This window comes from Myxocyprinus asiaticus, chromosome 4, assembly GCF_019703515.2.
Source record: "Myxocyprinus asiaticus isolate MX2 ecotype Aquarium Trade chromosome 4, UBuf_Myxa_2, whole genome shotgun sequence".
Taxonomy (NCBI): Eukaryota; Metazoa; Chordata; class Actinopteri; order Cypriniformes; family Catostomidae; genus Myxocyprinus; species Myxocyprinus asiaticus.
In genome coordinates this window covers 21,263,020-21,288,484 of record NC_059347.1, presented here as the reverse complement: position 1 = coordinate 21,288,484, position 25,465 = coordinate 21,263,020, and the positions used below count along the sequence as shown (strand labels likewise).

The following is a 25,465-nucleotide window of genomic DNA, read 5'->3' as shown; positions in this document are numbered from 1 at the left end:
GTCGCCAACTTTCTGCAGAGTCAATCGCTACAGACCTCCAAAGTTCATGTGGCCTTCAGATTAGCTCAAGAACAGTGTGTAGAGAGCTTCATGGAATGGGTTTCCATGGCCGAGCAGCTGCATCCAAGCCATACATCACCAAGTGCAATGCAAAGCGTCGGATGCAGTGGTGTAAAGCACGCCGCCACTGGACTCTAGAGCAGTGGAGACGCGTTCTCTGGAGTGACGAATCACGCTTCTCCATCTGGCAATCTGATGGACGAGTCTGGGTTTGGCGGTTGCCAGGAGAACGGTACTTGTCTGACTGCATTGTGCCAACTGTGAAGTTTGGTGGAGGGGGGATTATGGTGTGGGGTTGTTTTTCAGGAGCTGGACTTGGCCCCTTAGTTCCAGTGAAAGGAACTCTGAATGCTTCAGCATACCAAGAGATTTTGGACAATTCCATGCTCCCAACATTGTGGGAACAGTTTGGGGATGGCCCCTTCCTGTTCCAACATGACTGCGCACCAGTGCACAAAGCAAGGTCCATAAAGACATGGATGAGCGAGTTTGGTGTGGAAGAACTTGACTGGCCTGCACAGAGTCCTGACCTCAACCCGATAGAGCACCTTTGGGATAAATTAGAGCGAAGACTGCGAGCCAGGCCTTCTCGTCCAACATCAGTGTCTGACCTCACAAATGCGCTTCTGGAAGAATGGTCAAAAATTCCCATAAATACACTCTTAGACCTTGTGGAAAGCCTTCCCAGAAGAGCTGAAGCTGTTATAGCTACAAAGGGTGGGCCGACGTCATATTAAACCCTATGGATTAAGAATGGGATGTCACTTAAGTTCATATGCGTCTAAAGGCAGATGAGCGAATACTTTTGGCAATATAGTGTATATATATATATATATATATTACATTACAAATACAGAGTGCTGGGTAGTAGTTATCAGATTACAAAAAATAAACTTTTGTGATTAAATAACATTTTAAAATGCTCGTAATCAGATTAAAGTTACTTTTTATGGATTATCTGATTATATTAGTCAGGCAACTGCAGTAAACTGTTTAAAACTTTTTAAATGTTTTACATTTTTCATTCTAAAACAGCCTACAGCTGACACGTTTTTTTATTTCTTCAACTATGGTCGCAAGTTCCATCATTACCAACATAGTTCAATGATTTGGTGTTTCCACTGATATATATATATATCAGTGGGTGTTTCCGAAATCTGGAACTACAGCTCTACACTTGAGGTTAGAAGCATAGTTTCTTGTTAGTTTGCTATGTGGACATCATTTGACTTTGCTGAGGCTTCTATATCTTTTTATTCAGTATTTATATATATTATTCTGTCAATACTTTGACCACATTTACATGCACGGGCGCCATTAAGATTTTTGGTCCCCTGACAACCCCTATCTTATCGCAACTCATAAGAACTTTTTTTTTCATTAAAAGTTATCATTATTTAAAAACGTGAGCATAGGCATCATAATTCAATAAGAGATGCTAAAAAAAATTTAGTTTGAAAAGTTTATTTAAAAAACATGCATTTGCTAGAAATAAATATAATAAAAAATAGCTGCAAGCAGCGAGGGTTCAAGCCTTTAAGGTCATTTAAGTACATATGTAACAGATATTAAGTATTAATTAGACAGTCTGTTTGCAACTAAAACAATTATAAAGTGCCCTAATTTTCAGAAACATCAGGTTAGGTAGCACAGAATTATGGTATTTTTTACATTTCTGAGTGTTATAGCGCCACCAAGAGGCAGAGGTCCCCAATTTTTCTCATGTGTCCTCAGATTGACCTCCTAGATAGGTGTTTTAAATGTGGTGATGTTATCTCATTCCATTCAATAGTTTTAACTATGTGGCCACCCCCACTTTGTACGTTTTAGTGAACTTTTGCAACAGTGCATTGAAAGTTAAAACTTTTTTTGATAATTATTGAGATTGGGACTCCAGAGAACCTTTCTGCAATGATTTGGTTCCGATCAGGTGAATGGCCTAGGACTAGTTCAAATAGCTGCTAAAATATAATTAGTCGATAGCGGCCATGTTTTTAAAGCTGTCCTAATAGAACTTGATGTCACCTTAGACAAAGACACTGCATGCAAAATTTCCATTCGATCGGATCAAGTGTTCCATAGTTAGAGCCATATTTAGATTTTGAATTATTATAGCACCACCAAGAGGCAGAGATACGCAAGTTTTTGACCCCATACATATGTGTACCAAATGTGGTGTTAAAATCTCATTCTGTTCAAGAGTTATAATTGTTTTAGTAAAAGTGGCCACGCCCCTACATACGTTTTGGCATACCTTTGCGATGATGATTTGAAAGTTCAAACTTTTTTTGATAATTATTAATATTGGGACTCCAGAGAATCTTTCTGCACCGGTTTGGTTCTGATCGTATGATATGAATAACGTGTTTGTTTGTGAAAGACAGCCGTATATACATCGATTTACACGCATTTAAAACACGATAGTGCTTCCCGGTGGCAAATGTTTTTCAAATTTTGCACAGACCTCTCGGGCCAAGAGACAAATAGGCCTACCACGTTTCTTTTCGATATGCCTTTTTTAACCTTGTCAAATAGCTGCTAAAAGCTGATTGGTTGATGACGGCCATGTTTTTGAAGATATGTGACTGTTCTCATTGACAAAGACACTGCATGCAAAATTTAAAGTCGATCGGACAAACGGTTCCATAGTTAGAGCCATTTTTAATTTTTTAATTATTATAGCATCACCAAGAGGCAGAGGTATGTATTTTTCTGTGTGTCCTCAAAATGACCCCATACATAAGTGTGCCAAATTTGGTGATAATATCTCAATCCGTTCAAAAATTATAACCATTTTAGTAAAAGTGGCCATGCCCACTACGTACGTTTTGGTGTACCGTTTGATGCTAAATCAAAAGTTCAAAATCCGTTTGATAACTTTTCATATTGGGACTCTTTCTGCACCGGTTTGGTTCCGATCGGGCGAACGGCCTAGGACGAGTACGTTATTTATTTTTATTTTTTTTAAATAAAAAATTGTGGGAAAACGAGGGGGCAGAGCTAAAATTGTCCATGGCGCAAGGAATCACTGGAAAAAAGAATTTTGTTTCTAGCCCTTACGATTCAAGAGTTATGGCCCAAAATTTGATTTTTTTTGTTTTGTTTGTTTGTTTGTTTTTTGTTCACTATAGTGCCACCTATGGGTCGATTCCATGTGTATGGCTAGCCAGCCGGAGTACTACCATCCCTGAAAGTTTCAAGTCTCTAGGCCTTATTGTTTGGTCTGCACGATCAGTTTTAGGGCAGAAAAATAATAATAATATTAATACAAATCCTGACAAAAACAATAGGGTTTCTAGCCCTTCGGGCTTAAACCCATAATTAATGCCATTTTAGTGAGTTAGGACTGTTTCAAATGTAAATTTTGGATTTTTTTAATGTTTTAAATGTTTATTAACCGTATAACGTACATGTGGGTCAAAAAATGACTCGGCGTCTAGTTAAGAGATCATTTTTACATGAAGTAGTTTTTTGATCTAACACTCCAGATATTCCTCAGTTAAGGTGTCTTCTATCATGTGAACTACTAGTAAAAAATTTGTTGATTTTTTTTAATTATAAGATAATTTCCAAGGCATCCCCTAGACTGCAAATGTGGGTCCTATATAAGCATATGTATTTCCTTTGGTGTTCAATGCATTTAATACTGGTATTATTTTTGTAATACACTGATTGATTGTAAAGTTTATATAGAAATATAATGGCATACGGCAATATAGAGTACATTAAGGTTGTTATTTTACAAGTTTATAACAAATTACCGTGGTCCATTGTACTTATATGTGTTTGTGTGGGTAGAGTTCAGACATTTCATATTTTACCACCAAACGGGCAGGATGAGAGCAAACAGTCCCAGAGAGACAGATAGAGAACACATACAACACATAAATCACAGTTTGGAGCAGTGCAGCCAACAATACAGTCACACAGCAGGGGATTCCTTGAGGCAAGAGGAAGCACAAACATCCTCTGTAGTATTTCACGACTAAACACAATCGCACTGGAACACTGGCAGACAAAATGAGAGAGAGTTCACAGCAAGGATGTAGTTATTGCGCATAAGAGCGTATACACAAATGGTTCATATTTCTCTTCTGCATTGCATACAGCCCATTTACACTACCACGTTTTTATGAATAGGCTATCTTAATTTGTATTAACGTTGTTTGACAGGAAATGGAATGTACTGTATAATGTGATGGAGAGCCTGTGAGTTGGTCTCCATCACAGTATTTTACTATGTTCAAAGGACCTCTTTATTGTTTTACTCACCATTTTGCAATATTTATTGGGGATTTATTGTGCAAATGTTTTATCCGTCCTATTTATTGGTTTTGTTTTTAACTCTCATGTGTCTTTTGCTTTTATGTATGTATTCAATTATATTGTATTTAAGAATGGAGAGGTGAGAGTTAATTTTAAGTTAAACTAAATGGTATGTTCCAATTAGAAATGGTGTGAAATTTTTCTATTTAACCCAGCCGCCACTATAGGGAAATAAAGATGGTCGACTAGTGTTTGAGCACATGGACATGGTTGCTAGTGCTGCTTGAGTGCAATATACTCCAGCTCCATTGTTTAGGGAGGGGAGTAGGTACTGTTCTTAGTACAGTACCTGTTCTTTTTTTATTTTTTATGTTTTATGCTCGCTTCTAAACTTATTTATTTGCACACTTTGCACCTCTGATGGATTGAACATCTTTTTGGAATGACATTCCTTCTCTCTGGTGTGATTCTCCTTGTGACCGCTCCAGTCCCTATCACAATAATAAGATGCAGATGGTGCAATAACTGGAGAAGAACCTTAAAGTTAAATTGCACTTGGCCCAGCCCTTTAGCACATTGTGCACAATTTCGCCAACCCACTTGCGCCTAAACATAGCGCACATTTGAATTAAATTATAAAAACTTCATGGCCAAGCTCACTGACTTTGTGCTTATATCGTATCGCATAGCGCTGCACTTTAAGGCCTGACTTTAAAGCGACAAATGACCTGATCACATTCATTTTCGATGAGAGCTGGCAACACAAGTGACAGCATACTCTGGTGAGCAGATGTGGGATGTTCAGAATGTTGAGAATAGTTTAACTTTATGCAAATGAGGAGCAACTTTCAACAGCAACAAACAATAGGAGTGAAGTTGATGTCAGTGGAACCCATGCCATCCGTCTACTGTGAAATAATGGCATAGAGTGAAGGCAAGACAGAGGAGAAGTTTCTGTGATTGATGTCACTGTTCTATATGATTTGTCTGTATCCATATACAGCCAGGACTCTTCCTAGAGCTGGCCGCCTGGCCAAACTGACCAATCGGGTGAGAAGGGTCTTGGTAAGAGAGGTGACCAAGAACCCGATGGTCACTCTGGTTGAGCTCCAGAGATCATGTGTGGAGATGGGAGAAACTTGCAGAAGGACAACCATCACTGCAACACTCCACCGATCTGGGCTTTGTGGCAGAGTAACCAGATGGAAGCCTCTCCTCAGTGCAAGACACAAAAAAGCACCTAAAGGACTCTCAGACTGTGAGAAACAAGATTCTCTGGTCTGATGAAATGAAGATTGAACTGTTTGGCCTCAATTCCAAGCATCATGTCTGGAGAAAACCAGGCACCGCTCATCATCTGTGCAATACCATCCCAACGGTGAAGCATGGTGGTGGTAGCATCATGCTGTGAGGGTGTTTTTCACCGGCAGGGACTGGGGGACTGGTTAGAGTTGAAGGAAAGCTGAACGTAGAAAAATACAGAGATATTCTTAAGCGTGCTCAAGACCTCAGACTGGGCTGAAGGTTCACCTTCCAACAGGACAATGACCCTAAGCACACAGCCAAGACAACGCAAGAGTGGCTTAGGGACAACTCTGTGAATGTCCTTGAGTTGCCCAGCCAGAGCCCGGACTTGAACCCAATCGTACATCTCTGGAGAGACCTTAAAATGGACGTCCACCGACGGTCCCCATCCAACCTGAGAGAGCTTGAGAGGATTTGCAGAGAAGAATGGCAGAAAATCCCCAAATCCAGGTGTGCAAAGCTTTTCGCATCATACCAAAAAAGACTTGAGGCTGTAATCGTTGCCAAAGGTGCTTCAACTAAGTACTGAGTTAAGGGTCTGAATACTTATGTCTATGTAATATTTAATTTTTTTCTTTTTAATAAATTTGCAAAGTTATCAAAAACCTGTTTTTTGCTTTGTCAATATGGAGTATGGAGTGTAGATTGATGTGAAAAAATAATTGAAACATTTTAGCATAAGGTTGCAACATAATAAAATGTGAAAAATAAAGGGGAATGAATACTTTATGAATGCACTGTAACCTCCAGTGTGCTGTCTGTCTGCACTGGTCTCAGAACAGTGCGAAATGCACCTTATTTTCATCCTAACTCCATATAAAGCCACTGAAAGCAAAAACAATTTCCCCTCAATGTGAAAATGCAGTTAATACAGGACTTCTAATGAAAAACTAGCACTATTGTCTACTACAGTGGTCATTGTGTATAACAGCGTGGCATTTTAAAAAGATGGATATCGGATATCAGATGAAATTAGAGACTCTAGTCTTTTGACTCAAATAGGTTTCAATGTAAAAACTTAATTAGGTTTATTACCAGATGTAATTTAGTTGGCATTTCTCTCATAGACAAACTCTGCTGTGATCGGTGCCATATTGTTTTGTCACATGACTCGGTGTTTCAAAATTTGAACCCTTTACTGACAGCCCAGTGTTCTGAACTGAGATCAGTCAGTTTAGATTAAATGAAATTATGCTTAGCATATAGTGAAAAACAAAACACAATGTCCATGCAGAAGGACACAGGATTGCACAAGGTTAAGAATATTTAGATATTTTTACTAGAAAACAAGACAAAAATACTAATTGAAAGAAAATGTTTTTTTTTGTTGTTTTTTTTCAGTGTGAGCACTGCTGTAGTTTAATATAAAACACTTTTCACAAGAAAACTAATTACTTGTCAAATTGGAATGAAATCTTAGATGTACCGACAAAATGTGTCATCTGTGATTATATTGTTAAAAGACATGGCTAGACGTGCCGTCCACCAATAACGTTAGAGCAACATCAGTAGGAACGCCCACTAGCAACTTCACAGTACAGAGACTAGTGACTTCAAGCGATAAAGTCGTTGAATGTGTGAGCAGGCTTTAATAATACCAGCTAATCCTACTAAAATGCATGGGACATCAAATAAACAAAAATTAGATCAGAAGTAATCCAAAAGTAATCTAAAAGCAATCACAGCAGATTACCTTAAAATGCAATCCAAGAGATAACATTACTGAATAAATTTTTTTGTCATGTTATTTGTAATCAGTACCAGATTACAATTCAGAAGTAATCTACCCAGCACTGCCAATGCATTATTCTATGTCTTACAGGGTCCCATAATACTGCAACCTCTGTGATCCAACAGACAGAATCAAGTATTTGCAATTTCATTATGTAATCCCTTCCACAAACCCGTTGTATGGGAAATGCGGTTAAAAAACAACTGCTTCCCCCTCTTTCTTTAACTGCACTGCAGCAGTGCAGCCAACTGACCTCACACAGGATGTTGCATTACATCAAGTAAAAGAAGCCACTGTATGACACAACTGAGCCATCGGAAATGAGGTGATGCATGAGCCACTGACACTTCCGGTTTAACCTTCATTTTATCTATTTAAATTTAAATGCAGACTTCAGCACAGAAGAAGTCACTTATGTAGCCATTCATTTTAATTCCCATTTATGTAAGAGTAAAACAGGAAATTGTATTTGAGCAAAACTGTATTGGTGTTTTGGTACCAAATTGTTTTTTTTCACTCACCTTTGCAAGGTCCCTTTTTAAACACAATATCATCAATAGAAATGTCACTCCTTATTGAAGATCCTCTGATGGCTTCAAATATAATCTGCAAACAATTAGGGAGACATTAAAGGAATAGTTCACCCAAAAATGAAAATTCTCTCATCACTTATTCCCCTTCATGCCATCCCAGATGTGTATGACTTTCTTTCATCTGCTGAACACAAAGATTTTTAGAAGATTGTCTCTGTTCTGTAGGTCCATACAATGCAAGTGAATGGGTGAAAAAAATTTGAATCTCCAAAATCCACAAGGGCAACATGAAAGTACTCCATACAACACATTTGTTAAATCAATGTCTTCAGAAGTCATATGATAGGTGTGGGTGAGAAACAGATCAATATTTAAGTTCTTAAATTCACCTCCCTCAGTCTTAATGCATATTGCCCCCTACTGGGCAGAAAGGAGAATTTATGATAAAAATGACTTGAATATTGATCTGTTCTCACCCACACCTAACATATCATGTCTGAACACATGGATTTAACCACTGGAGTCATATGGATTACTTTTATGCTCCCTTTATGTGTATTTTGGAGCTTCAAAATTTCACTTCCTTTGTGAGGACCTAAAGAGCTGAAATATTCTTTAAAAAATCTTAATTTTTGTTCTGCAAACAAAAAAGTCATACACCTCTAGGATAGAATGAGGGTGAGTAAATCATTAGAGAATTTTCATGTTTGGGTGAACCTTCCCTTTAAACATTTCAGAGAATTTAATATGCAAAACAAAAACCAAGTAACAAAATTATGTTCAAATGTGGTACTTTGATACTCCATCAGTTTCCTTGCATGAAAGTACCTTCTTCTCAGTGATCAAACTGCCTTTTAAAGTTTTGATAAATTGCTTTGATATGGACATTACCAAAAACAGTTTTCAACAAGAAAGGGAGTATGTGTGTCTCTAACCCAGTGCCTTGTGTAACACTCATAATCCACTGTTGCCTTCATCCAGGACATGCTTTGTTCCCCTTGTCTTGTCCAAAGCAACCTCTCTCTGTCCCCCTTATGCAGCAGCACGCTCAGGGTCCCTGTGCCCGAGCCATACATGTGGTAGAAGAAGATCAGGCACTGAGGTCCGGTTGAACCCCTGAGTTCAGTGGACATCAGCTGGGCAGACTGACTGGGTAACATGTGGGACGCCTCAATGTACATGAAGTAACCTTGAAGTCAGAGCAGCACAAGACTTAGTGTGCACTGTCTGGTAAAATCAACAATGATTATAAAGCATTTCACAAATGTTTTTGTGTTAAATTGCAATATCTCTGCATTTGCACTGAAGAAGAGAGTTGACTCACCTACCCCTATGGTGTGGTCCCCTTTGGGTCCTGTGTAGGAGGTGGGTGTCTGTCCCCTAATCCGTAACCAATGTCCCTTGTTATTTTTATTTTTCTGGGTGTAGCCACAGTCGCCAGTTTCAAAGTTACAATGTCCAGGAGGTGGCTTCAGTGGTCCTAAACAGAGCACAAATCTATGATAAATGCTAAGTTCAATCATATGCATTATAAAATAGAGCAGCAGTTATAAAACTGTTTGAAAGTTATTAGACCATACTCTATTTTCATGATTGTAAACACTACACATAAGTGAAATGGTTCAAATTCTTGTCTATTTCTGTCCACCACAGCCGGTACTGCCCATTTAATTTCTACGTTTTTGAGGGCAGATGTTCTCCATTGCCATGGAATATATATCTATAAACAGCATATTTAAGAACCTTAGACGAGGGCCTTGCCCATTCTCTAAGCCACATTATTTAAAAAGTGTTCAAAACACAGACAAGTAACTTTTGCTAAGCAACCTCTAAGTAATAAAGCTTACCCTTTAATAGAACAAATGAGCAATGAGACCTTAAATCTTCCATGAATCACGGGTTTCCAGTGGATAAAAGCAAGAAACCTGGGTCAAATGCCATGTTATCATAGGGCAATTCTAAATATAAGGCCAAATATAGGGTAACATTTATCATTAGAAGATAGAACAAATACTTTGTGAACCAAAATATTCATGATGCATATGTGAATGGAAATTTTCAGTTCAGTACACTGTTCAGTTCTTAAGATTTTTAGTTGATCTCCATTTGGAAGTATGCAAAGAGCAATGAGTTGTTCTAACAAAATTTTCCAAAAAGAAAATGTTTTCCTACAACTCTTTTACTCTAGAAAGAGGGACATACCTGTAGTGACCTGACAGTCTCCAAGGGTCACTGAGATGTCGTCAAGAGATACAAGTCCACAGTCCCAGAAATTTCTGCAGATGCTGACAAATGCTATCTTAAAGGGAATTCAATAAAAAGGTAAGAACACAAATAATAAGACAAGTAAATTCAGACCAATAATAAAATTTCTCATCAAAAGTGTTGTCAATCAACTATTCAAACATCATTATCATTGGGTATCTGTCCTGAACCCTTGTAATTGAACCAACTGAACACAGAACTTTTCTTGAAAAAGCTATTCATTAACTTTTGGCATGGAATCAAATAACTTGAAGAGTTTTTTTCAAAATTATTTGAAAGAAGACACAAATAATCTATAACCAAAGTCATTTGTCTTTAGAACATTTGTAAAATTAAATTTAAAACACAAACCTTTTGTTCCCTATCTGTCACTCACTCGACGTTGTGTCGATATAGTGACAATAGGGGTCACTCTTGGGAGCCCCAAATACCTCTGATCTTTGAAAAAAGGCCAATGGGAATTGGTGAGGGGAATTTGCATGCCAATCCCCCGGACATACGGATATAAAAGGAGCTGGCTTGCAACCACTCATTCAGATTTTCTCTTCGGCGCCGAGCAGTTGTGCTCAGTGAGCTGAATTCCTCCGCTGCCTGTACTCACCTCAATCTGCTGGATTTTACGGCGAATATCAGTGGCTTCTCCCCCTCTGCACATGTGGAGTGCAGAGAACGCCCCTGGGCACTTGGCAAACTAAAAGAGTATATTCTCTAGAAAGAGTATATTTTCTTCTCCTAAAAGAGTGGCATTTACGGGAAAGTCTTTTTAAAGATGGCTTTCCGTTTGTGTATTATTCCTGGTTGCGGTCGTTACCTCTCCGCTTCTGACGGCCACGATCGCTGTTTTACGTGTCTGGGCGCTGCCCATGCGGAGACATCGTTCGTGGATGGGTCATGTCCTCATTGCGAGAATATGACTATGGAAACGTTGCGGTCGTGGCTTTCCTTCGTAAGAGGGAATGTCACCCCAGCGGCTCCCCGCCTCGGTCCTTCTACCTACAAGTATGAGGCCGCGTCAGTTAGCACTGGGGGTGATTTGGGGACTTCAGTGGGAGCACCTCCACTGGGTAACGCCCCCATGGACCTCCCATTCCTCAGCACGCTCGCTTGCCCTGATAAGGCTCTCGGATAAAACTGCCAGCTTGTCTCAGGGCGAGTTCGACCTCTTATTCAGAGCTCGGGAAGACGATGAGCTCTCAATCGCAGTATCGGAGAGCAGGTTCGTCCAGTCTGACACGGAGGCTTTGGCTGGGCTTCCTCCTTTGGGTATGGTCGCCCAGTCTCAGGCCGACGCAGAGCTGACGGGCATGCATGCCCGGGCGGCTGCGAGTGTTGGGCTAGAGTGGAACCCTCCACTCTCCCCTGAACCCTTGCAGCTCGATGATTGGCTCCTGGGCCTAGAGCGCCGCTCACGGCCACGCCCCACGACCTTTTACTACCCAATCCCAGTCTTTCAGCTCCCCCGCTCTCACTACCCTCAATGGTGGGGCGGCCAGGGGGTATTCAGTGATTCCCCAGGTGGAGCGTGCACTTGTGCCCACAGAGCGCCGCCACCTGGCACGGTCACCTGAAGCTCCCGTCCAGGGCCTGTAGGTTTATGTCGTCTCTGGTGACTAAGGCCTACGGTGCCGCTGGACAAGCCGCCTCTGCCCTGCACTCCATGGCTCTCCTGCAGGTACACCAAGCCAAGGCTCTAAAAGAACTGCAAGAGGGTAGTTCTGACCTGGGATTGATGCAGGAACTGCGCTCGGCGACCAACCTCGCTCTCCGGGTGACGAAGGTCACGGCGCAGTCTCTCGGGCAGGCGATGTCCACCCTGGTGGTCCAGGAGCGCCACCTTTGGCTCAACCTGGTCGAGATGAGGGAGGCTGACAAGGCACGGTTCCTTGACACCCCCATCTCCCAGGTTGGTCTGTTCGTGACACCGTTGAGGATTTTGCCCAGCAGTTCTCGGCGGTGAAGCAGCAGATGGAGGCTATCCAACATATCCTGCCCCGGCGCGGTTCAAGACCCCACACCCCGTCTGCTCATCGCCAAGGGCATCCTCCTGCAGCAACAGCACCGGCTCTGCCGCAGCCCGCCCCCGCGGCCCGGCCGCCAAGAACCCGAGGAAGGCTTCGAAGCGCCCCTGAGACGGGCGACCCAGGGACAAGGAGACCCGCTGCTCTGGAGCTGGTGGACAGACCACCTTATCCCCCGGTGGAGGGCCGGGAGGAGAATCTTTTGTTTCATTTTCATTTAATTTCGCCGCATGCCCAAGAGGCTGCGGTACCCAAAAGTTCAACAAAAGAGCGGTTTTCTTGTTCCCTGGGTCACATATCCGGTGCGCACGGCCGTCGTTACGACCGTCCCATTTCGGTAGGTTTGGCGCTCCAGCGGCGGGCCCACCGTGCCCAGCTGTGGCACAAACACACCCACACCAGGTTGGTTCTGATGGACTGCGGGGACGATAGTCCTCCTCCCCCTTCCCCGGCCGATCCTATGGTGGGTGTCAGGAGCCAGGTAAGTGCTACGGGGCTCGAGCCCTCTCAACATGGTGCCTCAGGCTCCGCCCCACCGCTCCGCCCCACCCACTGGTACGTCAGACGAGATTTTCCCCTTGGTCCCCCTCACCCGGAGCTTGGACGCGTGGCTTGCGCTTCCCAACCCATCACGATGGCTGACCCGGACCGTCCGACTTGGCTATGCGATTCAGTTCACCAGGTGCCCGCCCGGGTTCAGTACCCTACCCTGTGTGCAGAGAACGCTACCCTTCTGAGATCCTCCAGCCGAGTTGAAGAAAGGGTTTTACAGCCCCTACTTCATCATACCGAAGAAAGGCGGTGGGTTGCGGCCAATCTTGGACCTGCGAGTATTGAACCGGGCTTTGCACAGATTCCCGTTCAAGATGCAAAACACATTCTAGCAAGCTTCCGGCATCAAGATTGGTTCGCGGCGGTAGACCTGAAGGACGCGTACTTCCACGTTTCAGTTTTATCTCGACACAGACCCTTCCTGCGGTTTGCTTTCGAGGGACGGGCATACCAGTTCAAGGTCCTCCCCTTAGGCCTGTGCTTGTCCCCTTGCGTCTTCACAAAGGTCGCAGAGGCAGCCCTTGCCCCGCTAAGGGAAGTGGGTGTCCACATCCTCAGATGACTGGCTAATCCTAGCTCACTCTGGGATGCACAGGGACCTGGTGCTCATGCACCTCAGCCGGCTGGGGTTTCGGTCAACTGGGAAAAGAGCAAGCTCTCCCCGGTTCAGAGCATCTCTTTTCTCAATTTGGAGTTGGACTCACGAACGAGCGCACACAGTCGGTGCTGAACTGTCTGAAGGCATTCAGATGGAAAACAGCAGTCCCACTGAAATTTTTTCAGAGGCTCCTGGGGCATTTGGCATCCTCAGCGGTGGCCACACTGCTTGGGTAGATGCATATGAGACCGCTTCAGCACTGGCTTCAGACTCGAGTCCCGAGATGGGCATGGTGCCACGGGACACATCACGTGGTCGTCACGCCGATTTGTCACCGCTTCTTCAGCCCTTGGGCCGACCTAGCATTTCTATGGGCAGGGGTTCCCCTAGAGCAGGTCTCTAGGCATGTCGTGGTTACAAAAGACGCTTCCAAGACAGGCTGGGGCCGGCTCTTGGACTGGCCCGCGACTACGTTGGCACATCAACTGCCTCGAGATGTTGGCAGTACTGCTCGCCCTGCAGAGGCTCCAGCTATTGATCCAGGGCAAGCATGTGTTGGTCCGGACGGACAACACAGCGACGGTAGCATACATCAACCGCCAAGGTTGATGTATGCTACACCAACGCTCCCGTTGCATGTCACAACTCACCCGCCGTCTCCTCCTCTGGAGTCAGCAGCGCCTCAAGTCACTGCGAGCCACTCACATCCCGGGCAACCTCAACACCGCCGCGGACGCACTGTCATGACAAGTTACGCTCAGGGGAGAGTGGAGACTCCACCCCCAGGTGGTCCAGCTGATTTGGGGTCGATTCTGTTTGCTTCCTGGGAATCCTTCCACTGCCCGCTATGGTACGCCCTGACCGAGACACCCCTTGGTATAGACGCGCTGGCACACAGCTGGCCCCCGGGACTACGCAAATATGCGTTTCCCCCAGTGAGCCTACTTGCACAGACCCTGTGCAAGGTCAGGGAGGACGAGGAGCAGGTTGTTCTAGTAGCACCCTACTGGCCCACCCAGACGTGGTTCTCGGACCTCACGCTCCTCGTGACAGCTCCCCCTCCCCAGCAAATTCATCTGAGGAAGGACCTTCTTTCTCAGGGACGGGGCACCATCTGACACCCGTGACCAGACCTCTGGAATCTCCACGTCTGGCCCTTTGATGGGATGCGGAAGACCTAAGTGGCCTACCACTCGCGGTGGTAGACACGATCACTCAGGCTAGGGCTCCCTCTACGAGGCGTCTGTATGCCTTGAAGTGGTGTCTGTTCACTAAGTGGTGTTCTTCCCGATGCGAAGACCCCCAGAGATGCGCAGTCGGATCGGTGCTTTCCTTCCTGCAGGAGAGGCTGGAGGGGCAGCTGTCCCCCTCCACCATTTTGGCACATCACGATGCAGTAGATGGTAAGTATTTGGGGAAGCACGACTTGATCATCAGGTTCCTGAGAGGCGCTAGCAGTTTGAATCCCCCCAGACCGCGCCTCATCCCCTCGTGGGACCTCTCGGTAGTCCTTTGGGGTTTACGGGGAGCTCCCTTCGAGCCCCTGGATTCAGTTGAGCTAAAGGCACTCTCTCTGAAGACAGCCCTCCTGACTGCGCTCACTTCCATCAAGAGGGTAGGGGACCTGCAGGCGTTCTCTGTCAGCAAAACGTGCCTGGAGTTCGGTCCGGGCTACTCTCACGTGATCCTGAGACCCCGACTGGGCTATGTGCCCAAGGTTCCCACGACCCCATTTAGGGATCAGGTGGTGAACCTGCAAGCGCTGCCCAGGAGGAGGCAGACCCAGCCTTGGCGTTGTTGTGTCCGGTGCGTGCTTTACATATCTATTTGGATCACACGCAGAGTTTTAGAAGCTCCGAGCAGCTCTTTGTCTGCTTTGGCGGTCAGCGGAAAGGGAGCGCTGTCTCCAAACAGAGGATCACCCACTGGGTCGTTGACGCCATCATGATGGCATATCACACTCAGGACATGCCGCCCCCCGTGGGGCTACGAGCCCACTCTACTAGGAGTGTGGCGGCCTCCTGGGCCCTGACCAATGGCGCCTCTTTAGCAGACATCTGCAGAGCAGCGGACTGGGCAACACCCAACACCTTTGCGAGGTTCTACAATCTCCGGGTTGAGCTGGTCTTGTCCCGTGTATTGTCAGGTACGAGCAGGTAAGTTCCAGGTCAGCTGGCCTGGTGTACCGCTTGCACATAGCACCTTTCCCCTCTCCTGAGGTGAAGACATGAGCTTTGACTGCCAGTCACGTTCACAAAGTTGTGATCCCTGGATGAATTTCCTCCTTAGCCCTGTGGCAGGCAAGTTTGCGGAGAAACTTGCTGCCGGCCCAGTACATGTGCTAACTAAGCCCTGTACTGGGGTAGGTGCTCCACATGCGCCGGTTCCCCATAGGTGACCCCATGTGATATATCTTCGCTAAATCGTTTCCCTGTCGGTAAACTATGTCTTCCTTGTGTTCCTCTGCCCCCGGTCACCATGTTTGTAGAGCTCCTCCCCCCTCAGGTAGGACCTATCATGGGACTTCTCCACATGACATACTTCTGACAAGACTCGGTAAGACCATGTGACGTATTTCCACTCAAAATACCCCACCCCCCGGGCGGGGTGTGGTCTCCGCAGTGTCTTCCCCTTGGGAGTGACACCCCCCCCGACATAGACACTTATGGCCCCCAGTCGGTAAACAAAATTCCACTCTTTTTGGGGAGAAAAAAGAGGAAAAGAGGCCGCGGCTGGGCTAGCCTGTCCCTATTTTTTGGGCAGTCGACTTGTCCCCGAAGGGACCGTTCGACGCTCATAAGAGGCACACAGCAGTCTGCCCGTCTCGCACTGCCAGTCCACGTAACACAGTTCAGTCGTTGTGCCATTTTGTATAGGGACCCCTAGTGTCACTACATCTACACAACATCAAGTGAGTGACAGATAGGGAACGTCCTGGTTACTTTCGTAACCTCCGTTCCCTGATGGAGGGAATGAAACGTTGTGTCCCTCTTGCCACAACACCGAACTACCTGCTGAAATGGCTGGGACCTTGTCTCGGCTCCTCAGCACAAAACCTGAATGAGTGGTTGAGAGCCAGCTCCTTTTATACCCGTATAAATATACCCGTATAGGGAGTGGCATGCAAATTCCACTCGCCAATTCCCATTAGCCTTTTTTCAAAGATCAGAGGTTTTTGGGGCTCCCAAGAGTGACCCCTAGTGTCACTACATCGACACAACGTCTCGTTCCCTCCATCAGGGAACGGAGGTTACGAAAGTAACCAGGACGATTTTACTGTGGTATTTCTTTTACATTTCTTTGACATTTTGAGAATGCACAATGAAATTCCACAAATGGGAAAGCTATTTATGGGGGGTTTATGTGCTATGTCAGTAGCCAGACCCTGTATTAAAAAGAGTTTTGCTTTTGAATTATTCTCACTTAAAATCAGAATCCTTGAGCTTAGTACAATAATTCCATTTAAGTCCTTTTAAATTAATTTAAGGGGTGACCGAAAGTGCAGTTAAAGATTTGTGGTGGCTTATCATTTGGAAATGATAAGAAAATGCATTATTAAAACAAAAAAGCATTAAAACTGTATTTGTACTTATCATTCAGCACAGTGTCCTTCCATCAACACTTAAACCTTCATGTTATTTATCATCAGACCGATTTATTATATACTGTACAATATATAATTTTTTTACTCCACTCAACACTAAAATAAGTAAAAGCAGCCATAAACAGAATGCAGCCTTAATCTATAAGAGCTACAAATCTCTCTCATTTATTGACCAACAATTCATCCATCCATTTTAGACTTACCTTAGTAGACATTGGCTTCTGGTAGGTGACTTCCACCTCTGTCCAAACATCTTTAGAATTTTCAGACACAGTCCAAATTTTTTCCTGAGCGACATTGTTTTCATCATAGACGTACAGTGCCAAAGCATTATCTATTTTCATGAAGCCATGCAGGGCATAGTAGAACCTGAGGCAGTATTTGTGGTTCCCTGGTAGGTAGGGTCCAAAAAGGCGACCCACATACCCTGGGCGAGAGGTAAAACGAGTATTGGCCAGTAGAAAAGACCCTGTGGATGTAAAGGACAGTTTACAGATGTTAGAGATTGAGAGATCCCTCTCATTGCATTTACAGTGCATCCGGAAAGTATTCACAGCGCTTCACTTTTTCCACATTTTGTTATGTTACAGCCTTATTCCAAAATGGATTAAATTCATTATTTTCCTCAAAATTCTACAAACAATTACCCATAATGACAACGTGAAAGAAGTTTGTTTGAAATCTTTGCAAATTTATTAAAAATAAAAAACGAAAAAAATCACATAAGTACATAAGTATTCACAGCCTTTGCCATGACACTCAAAATTTAGCTCAGGTGCATCCTGTTTCCACTGATCATCCTTGAGATGTTTCTACAACTTGATTGGAGTCCAGCTGTGGTAAATTCAGTTGATTGGACATGATTTGGAAAGGCACACACCTGTCTATATAAGGTCCCACAGTTAACAGTGCATGTCAGAGCACAAACCAAGCAATGAAGTCCAAGGAATTGTCTGTAGACCTCCGAGACAGGATTGTATTGAGGCACAGATCTGGGGAAGGGTACAGATAAATTTCTGCAGCATTGAAGGTCCCAATGAGCACAGTGGCCTCCATCATCCGTAAATGGAAGAAGTTTGGAACCACCAGGACTCTTCCTAGAGCTGGCCGCCTGGCCAAACTGAGCGATCGGGGTAGAAGGGCCTTAGTCAGGGAGGTGACCAAGAACCCAATGGTCACTCTGACAGAGCTCCAGCATTTCTCTGTGGAGAGAGGAGAACCTTCCAGAAGAACAACCATCTCTGCAGCACTCCACCAATCAGGCCTATATGGTAGAGTGGCCAGACGGAAGCCACTCCTCAGTAAAAGGCACAAGACAGCCCACCTGGAGTTTGCCAAAAGGCACCTGAAGGACTCTCAGACCATGAGAAACAAAAATTGATCTCTTTGGCCTGAATGGCAAGCGTCATGTCTGGAGGAAACCAGGCACCGCTCATCACCCGGCCAATACCATCCCTACAGTGAAGCATGGTGGTGGCAGCATCATGCTGTGGGGATGTTTTTCAGCGGCAGCAACTGGGAGACTAGTCAGGATTGAGAGAAAGATGAATGCAGCAATATACAGAGACATCCTTGATGAAAACCTGCTCCAGGGTGCTCTGGACCTCAGACTGGGGTGAAGGGTCGTTGTCCTGTTGGAAGATGAACCTAAGCATACAGCCAAGATAACAAAGGAGTGGCTACGGGACAACTCTGTGAATGTCCTTGAGTGGCCCAGCCAGAGCCCAGACTTTAACCCGATTGAACAACTCTGGAGAGATCTGAAAATGGCTGTGCACCGACGTTCCCCATCCAACCTGATGGAGCTTGAGAGGTCCTGCAAAGAAGAATGGGAGAAACTGCCCAAAAATAGGTGTGCCAAGCTTGTAGCATCATACTCAAAAAGACTTGAGCCTGTAATTGGTGCCAAAGGTGCTTCAACAAAGTATTGAGCAAAGGCTGTGAATACTTATGTACATGTGATTTTTTTTTTTTTTTTTTTATTTAATTTTTTTTTTTTTTTTGGTTTTTATTTTTAATAAATTTGCAAAGATTTCAAACAAACTTTCACGTTGTCATTATGGGGTATTGTTTGTAGAATTTTGAGGAAAATAATGGATTTAATCTATTTTGGAATAAGGCTGTAACATAACAAAATGTGGAAAAAGTGAAGCGCTGTGAATACTTTCCGGATGCAGTGTATTTGTCCATTTAGACAGGATCTTTCGGTCTTAGTTCAAAAACAAATCTTTGAGTACACCAGAGAATTTTATGATATTTTAAAGACTTTTTGTTTAGTTTTCCTCTTTGCTAATTGTAATGGTAATTTATTATTGAGGTGGAGGAAAATGAAAAATGCATGAGGTCGTTTTTGCTTTAGAAGGAGTCTCACTCCTTAAACACTGTACATAAGCCATGTGGGATATGAGAATGGAAAATTACTAAATATTTTATATTTAATAAGTAATAAATAAAATGTAAAAAAAAAAATTAACCATTGCAGATAAACAATATCACTTCACTGTGTAAGGATTAAGATACAATTTGATCAAGCTTTTAAAAATTTTTGATGTCACACTCCACAAATTTGGAGAAATAAGGGAAAGAATAGTCTCACTTCCGCACCCATGCCTGTGGTGTGATCCCCGATGCGGTAAACATTTGGTTTCACAGAGACCCTGTTCCACACTGTGCCTCCAGCCTGTTCCTGATAATACTGACACAGTCCATCTTCAAACTCACAGTTTGCAACAGAAGGATCAAAAGCTGGCTCTGAAACATGAGTCACATGAAACAAACTCACCAAGTGAACATCCGCCACATAGATATACATTTGTAAACTGAGGGACAGATTCACAATAAAATTCTTAAGAAGAAAAAAGAAGGAAGTCGCAATGGGCTGTTTATGAAGAATTTTATATTTTGTGTGTTTAATGTGATTTTATTTTCAGCTTTCAAACCATGTACATCTCAAAAAATTAGAATATTGTGGAAAAGTTTTTTCTGTAATTTAATTCAAAAAGTGGAAATTTCATATATTCTAGATTCATTACACATAAAGTGAAATGTTTCAAGCCTTTTCTTTGTTTTAATCTCGATGATTACAGCTTACAGCTCATGGAAATCAAAAATCCAGTATCTCAAAAGATTATAATAAAGAAACCTTCTGAAAAGTATGTTCATTTATGCACTCAGTACTTGGTCGGGGCTCCTTTTGCACAAATTACTGCATCAATGCGGCGTGGCATGGATGCAATCAGCCTGTGGCACTGCTGAGGTGTTATGGAATCCCAGGTTGCTTTGATAGCAGCCTTCAGCTCGTCTGTATTGTTGGGTCTGGTGTCTCTCATTTTCCTCTTGACAATACCCCATATATTCTCTATGGGGTTCAGGTCAGGCAAGTTGGCTGGCCAATCAAGCACAGTAATACCACGGTCAGCAAACCAGTTACTAGTAGTTTTGGCACTGTGGACAGGTGCCAAGTCCTGCTGGAAAAGGAAATCAGCATCTCCATAAAGCTTGTCAGCAGATGGAAGCATGAAATGCTCAAAAATATCCTGGTAGACAGCTGAATTGACTCTCAACTTGAGAAAACACAGTGGACCAACACCAGCAGATGACATGGCACCCCAAATCATCACTGACTGTGGAAACTTCACACTGGACTTCAAGCAACTTGGATTCTGTGCCTCTCAACTCTTCCTCCAGACTCTGGGACCTTGATTTCCAAATGAAATGCCAAATTTACTTTCATCTGAAAAGAGAACTTTGGACCACTGAGCAACGGTCCAGTTCTTTTTCTAATTAGCCCAGGTAAGACGCTTCTGATGTTGTCTCTGGTTCAGGAGTGGCTTGACACTAGGAATGCGACACCTGTAGCCCATTTTCTGGAAACATCTGTGTGTGGTGGCTCTTGATGCACTGACTCCAGCCTCAGTCCACTCCTTGTTAAGCAACCCCAAGTTCTTGAATCAGCTTTGCTTGACAAACCTCAACTTTCCATGAATATGATTTGATACAGCACTCTGCGAACAGCCAGCCCATTCAGCAATGACAATCTGTGGCTTACCCTCCTTGTGGAGTGTGTCAATGAGTGTCTTCTGGCCAAATGTCAAGTCAGCAGTCTTCCCCATGATTGTGGTTGTGTGTACTGAACCAGACTGAGAGATTAAAGGCTCAGGAAACCTTTGCAGGTGTTCTGAGTTAATTAGCTGATTAGAGCTCTTCTCAGGTCAACATTTCTGTATTATAAATTCTTTATTCTAATTTTTTGAGATACTGGATTTTTGATTTCCATGAGCTGTAAGCCGTATTCATCAAGATTAAAACAAAAAAAGGCTTGAAATATTTCACTTTATGTGTAATGAAGCTAGAATATATGAAAGTTCCACTTTTTGAATTAAATTACGGAAAAAAAATAACATTCCATGATATTCACATTTTTTTATATGCACCTGTAAATGTTATCACAAAATTCAAACAATAAGTGATGTTTTGAAGCTTCTTAATGTGATGACCAATCATGCTAGTCAATTCAAATGGATGCGTTGCATTGCACTCTCTCTCCGTGACCTTTAGAGTCCATAGAAACATTATAATTGTATCATTAGAAAGCAGAGACTGCCCTTTTAAGTGCATAAAACTATGACTGTTAATGTTGTTAAACCAAAACATCTCACGTGCTTCACATTAAAAAAAAATGTGGGGGGAGGTGCTTGCAACTTAAATAAAAAAGAGGGTAGCAGATAGATACATTTCTTGTTATGCTTTAGCCTACCAGTGTTGAAGTACTGAATTTGTTGTATAAGACAAGGCAACGACCTCATGAGCAGGCTAATATAATCAGACAATGTCAAAGCCTCTCCTTTTATTCTTAAGAAAATATTTGATAACTTCTTAAGAAATTTTCAAGGATTGCACTTAGGAATACTCTTGCGAACTTCTTATAATTTCCCCTAAGAACTTTCCTTTTTCTTTTTTTTTCCTTAAAGGTGCAATATGTAACATTTTTCATGTAATATTCACCTTTTTTTTTTTTGCCAATGTGTGAATGCCTTGTAATGCAACTTAAAAAATGAGCCCTTCCCGGACTTCCTAGGTTGCCTATTAAAGCCTGTAGACTGATTTTCATGTGAAGTGCTTCCCTTCCACCGTTCAACAGCGACAACAAACTGCAACACTCGTTCCGTTATCTTAGAGATGGAATCCAGCAAACATCCAGCTACCAGTACAACACCGACTCCTACACAAACTCTGAGTAAGCCAAAAAAAAAAAAAAAAAAAATGTATCTACTGAATCCCATCTGGCTAAGCGGGAATATGATCATGGTCGAGCGAAAACTAGAGTGAACATCACGAGGGCATTTGATTCCTGGAGGGACCTTCGTTCGGTTTTGGGGATCAAAACCGACCCTGAATTGGCGTTCTTCTTATTGACTTAGTTCCATAAGGATTGATCTGTGTAATTTTAGCTAATTTGATCTTGCCTGCACAGTAACTGTCATAAACAATGTTAATCTGTAATTATTCAGCAAGGTAAACTACAATAACACATGAAATGAATGCTAGACAATGTTCAAGATAATGCAAAAAGACCCATTCATTAGTGTAACGTAACTTGGTCATACAGAAAATATATACAATCTATTATTATAAAACAATAGCACATCGATATATCAAAATGACAGTTGTGATGGAATCACATCAATACTGAATTGTGTCAACATATTTATAGTGAACAGTCTATTTTATAAACAGCTACTGTCATCATCCACCAAATTTAGCTAACAGCTATTGATAAAGCTGGCTAGCTAGCTAACGCCAACATAGGCTATCGTATAAATGCAGTCAATGTATCATGCAAAGAAAACTGATTACTTCAAACTACAGTCTCGCATAATCAGACCTATATCCACACTTTGTTTTAGCCCTGTTCCAGCACTGGAGAGTCAAATATAATATACAGTCTCAAAGTTTGTAGAAAAACAATCATAACTGTGTAATTTTAATTATGCTACCTCATCTGTCAGCTTTATGCCGGTGAATCACGTTCAGTCTCTTTGTACGTTATGTCATTGTTTTGGTCAATGTTCGCGTCCCTTTGGAGTTTGTGCACAAGCGCGAGCATGAGCAACAGGTAGCTGGCTGCAGTTCACTTAATGGCCACAGATGTCATTAATAACAAGGGTTTCTGAATCTTACATACTGCACCTTTAAGAACATTGTTTTGAATCTGGCCCCTGCTGACTACTTGGAATTTCTCACTGTGGTTGTTACATAACAAGATAACAACAACAACAAAAAATCCCTTCTTTACAGGACTTGTGGGTTATTTTTGAAAAGTACTGACATTTTACTGACAAAGTACTGACATTTTAATACTTCATATACAGATAGGTATGGTAAAAACTAAACTAGTAAAGCAAAGAAAACGACATTTTGTTTCCAGAATCCCAACCAAAAACACACTTCTAAAATAAGATTTCACAGATGTTAAACAGGTTACACTGAGCCTTGAAGTAAGGCCATAAAAACTTAGCTAGTGGTTTAGAACTCTGCACACAGACAGCTGTGTTGTGATGCTTGGGATTAAGCTCAGTTGCATAAGGCATGTTATTGCTTATTATGCAACTGCACTGTACTGACCTGTCTCTGTGTGGCAGAACTCTGAGGAAAAAGAGATGTCATCTAGAGCAACATAGCCACCACGAGCACTGTTGAATGCCACCTCAAACACCACCTAGAAAACCAAATAGAACAATCTAAATTAGATGCATGAATTGCCCAACACTAAGAGAACAATAGTGCCCAAAATCCTTTTCAGAACAGAACAATGGGTCGGAGGGTTTATAACTGCATTAGAAGCACTTCAGACAGTGAACTCATCTGTAGGAAAGGATCTCCAGACTCCACTCACACACTCCCACTCTCTTTTACATTGCCTGCCAGAGTTGGCTGCTCACACTCAAACATGGCAGCCACAGCACTAGTTCTTCACTTTATGTTTATATTATTCCTACAGATGAAAAACAAACAGTCCTTTGTCCTCAAAAAAAGAGATTATGTATGGTCTGAAATAAACCACACTTTGAACTACATTTGGAAATCTCTTAACATCCTCAGTTCAGAATCGGAGCAGTTACGATAAAATTTATATAGCTGTGCCAAGCTGTTTCAGTTTTCAGTGGAATTTTTTATTTAATTTGATCACAGTTGATGATCCATTGTTTGTAGTCTTTGATTTCCTCATATGCTCATTGAGAATTCTGCCATATCTAAATGGTTTTTGAGCATACTTCAGAATTAATTGCTTTCCCCTGTTTAAGGGGCAGTCATGCTACACTTCGTGCTCCATTCACTTCCATTCAAATGCATCCAAAATTTATCAGTAAAACCTTGTAATAACTCTAGTCAATAACGAAGATTTTTATAATGCACGTAGATATAAGTAGAACATGTTCATTCAAATATGTACTATAAATAATAACAATAGATAAAATTTATAAATAATAATAATATATATACTGTATATATACATGGCTCGAGTTGCCATCATAATGCCATCCCCCTTATTGAAAGAAATGTCAAAAACCATCATGTACTATTTTGAACTATTCATGCAAGTAAAATATTTTAATTTTCTACTTTTGATAAATAACAGACTTAAAATAACTAAATATTCTACCTTCTACAACTTTCTTACAACACTGTTTAAGCATCCTTTATTGAAACAGCCCAAACTTCAGTTTCGGTTATTGGAGCAGAAGAGAAAGTGTACAGTATGTGACGGAGCAAGCGATCAAGAGAAAACCTAATTCATGATCTTGCCGCAAATTCTTTTCTCAAAATTCATCATAAAATACAATAATAAAAGGTAAAAGGTTTCATGTTATGGCAATGTAAAAGCAAAAATTGTTAAATCATTAGCGCCATGAATCTTTGCCACTGATGCAGAATGTAAACATTACAAATTAGACATAATCTACTGCATACAGAATATTAACTTTCAGTCATTATTGATTGGTTACAAAAGTTAATTTTACTGATCTCATGTGGATTCTATTCCTTGAATGATGCAAAAAGCATATCCTTTATGCATCGAGGACCAAATGACAGCTACAGTGACTTCTTCTGTCTTTTATAGTAAACATTTAAATATACAAGAGACTGCTTCGAAAATATAGACAATCCATATCTTGCCATAATCTTTTATTTATTTACTACAAGTTTCATCATTCAGTAAGACATTTTAATGCTTTTTGCGGAAGTTACAGGGATAATATGGCCTGGTATGTGGGAAGTCCCTGTAACTGTAACATTTACATAGTAAAACTAGCAAAATATCAAAGCTGGAGTGCACCTTTCTCATGATGTATAAGTTGCCACTATTAAATAACAACTGTGTGGCAATAACATGCATTAAATGAAAACAATACTGATCACAAGGCCACTGGCAATATGTGTATGCGTGCGTGCGTGCGTGTGTGAACATACAGTAAGTTTAAGTTTCGTGACAATTGTAAATATAACTAATAATGTGCTAAGCATTATCTA

The 25,465-nt window shown here is 42.3% G+C and overlaps 1 protein-coding gene across 2 annotated transcripts in view; it reads right to left on the bottom strand.

Moving 5' to 3' along the window:
- Window positions 1–25,465, bottom strand: part of mamdc2a (MAM domain containing 2a) — a 40,993-nt gene that overhangs the window by 835 nt on the left and 14,693 nt on the right. The window contains exons 7-13 of one of the 2 annotated variants that reach the window (XM_051696025.1): window positions 23,558–23,651; window positions 19,538–19,684; window positions 17,137–17,402; window positions 10,099–10,195; window positions 9,221–9,376; window positions 8,832–9,085; window positions 7,885–7,969 (exon numbers count right to left, since the gene is read on the bottom strand). In XM_051696025.1, coding sequence (XP_051551985.1) covers window positions 7,885–7,969; window positions 8,832–9,085; window positions 9,221–9,376; window positions 10,099–10,195; window positions 17,137–17,402; window positions 19,538–19,684; window positions 23,558–23,651 — 1,099 coding nt within the window. Of the gene's footprint in view, window positions 1–7,884; window positions 7,970–8,831; window positions 9,086–9,220; window positions 9,377–10,098; window positions 10,196–17,136; window positions 17,403–19,537; window positions 19,685–23,557; window positions 23,652–25,465 lie in introns of those variants that run through there. The other variant, XM_051696027.1, reaches the window with a different exon arrangement.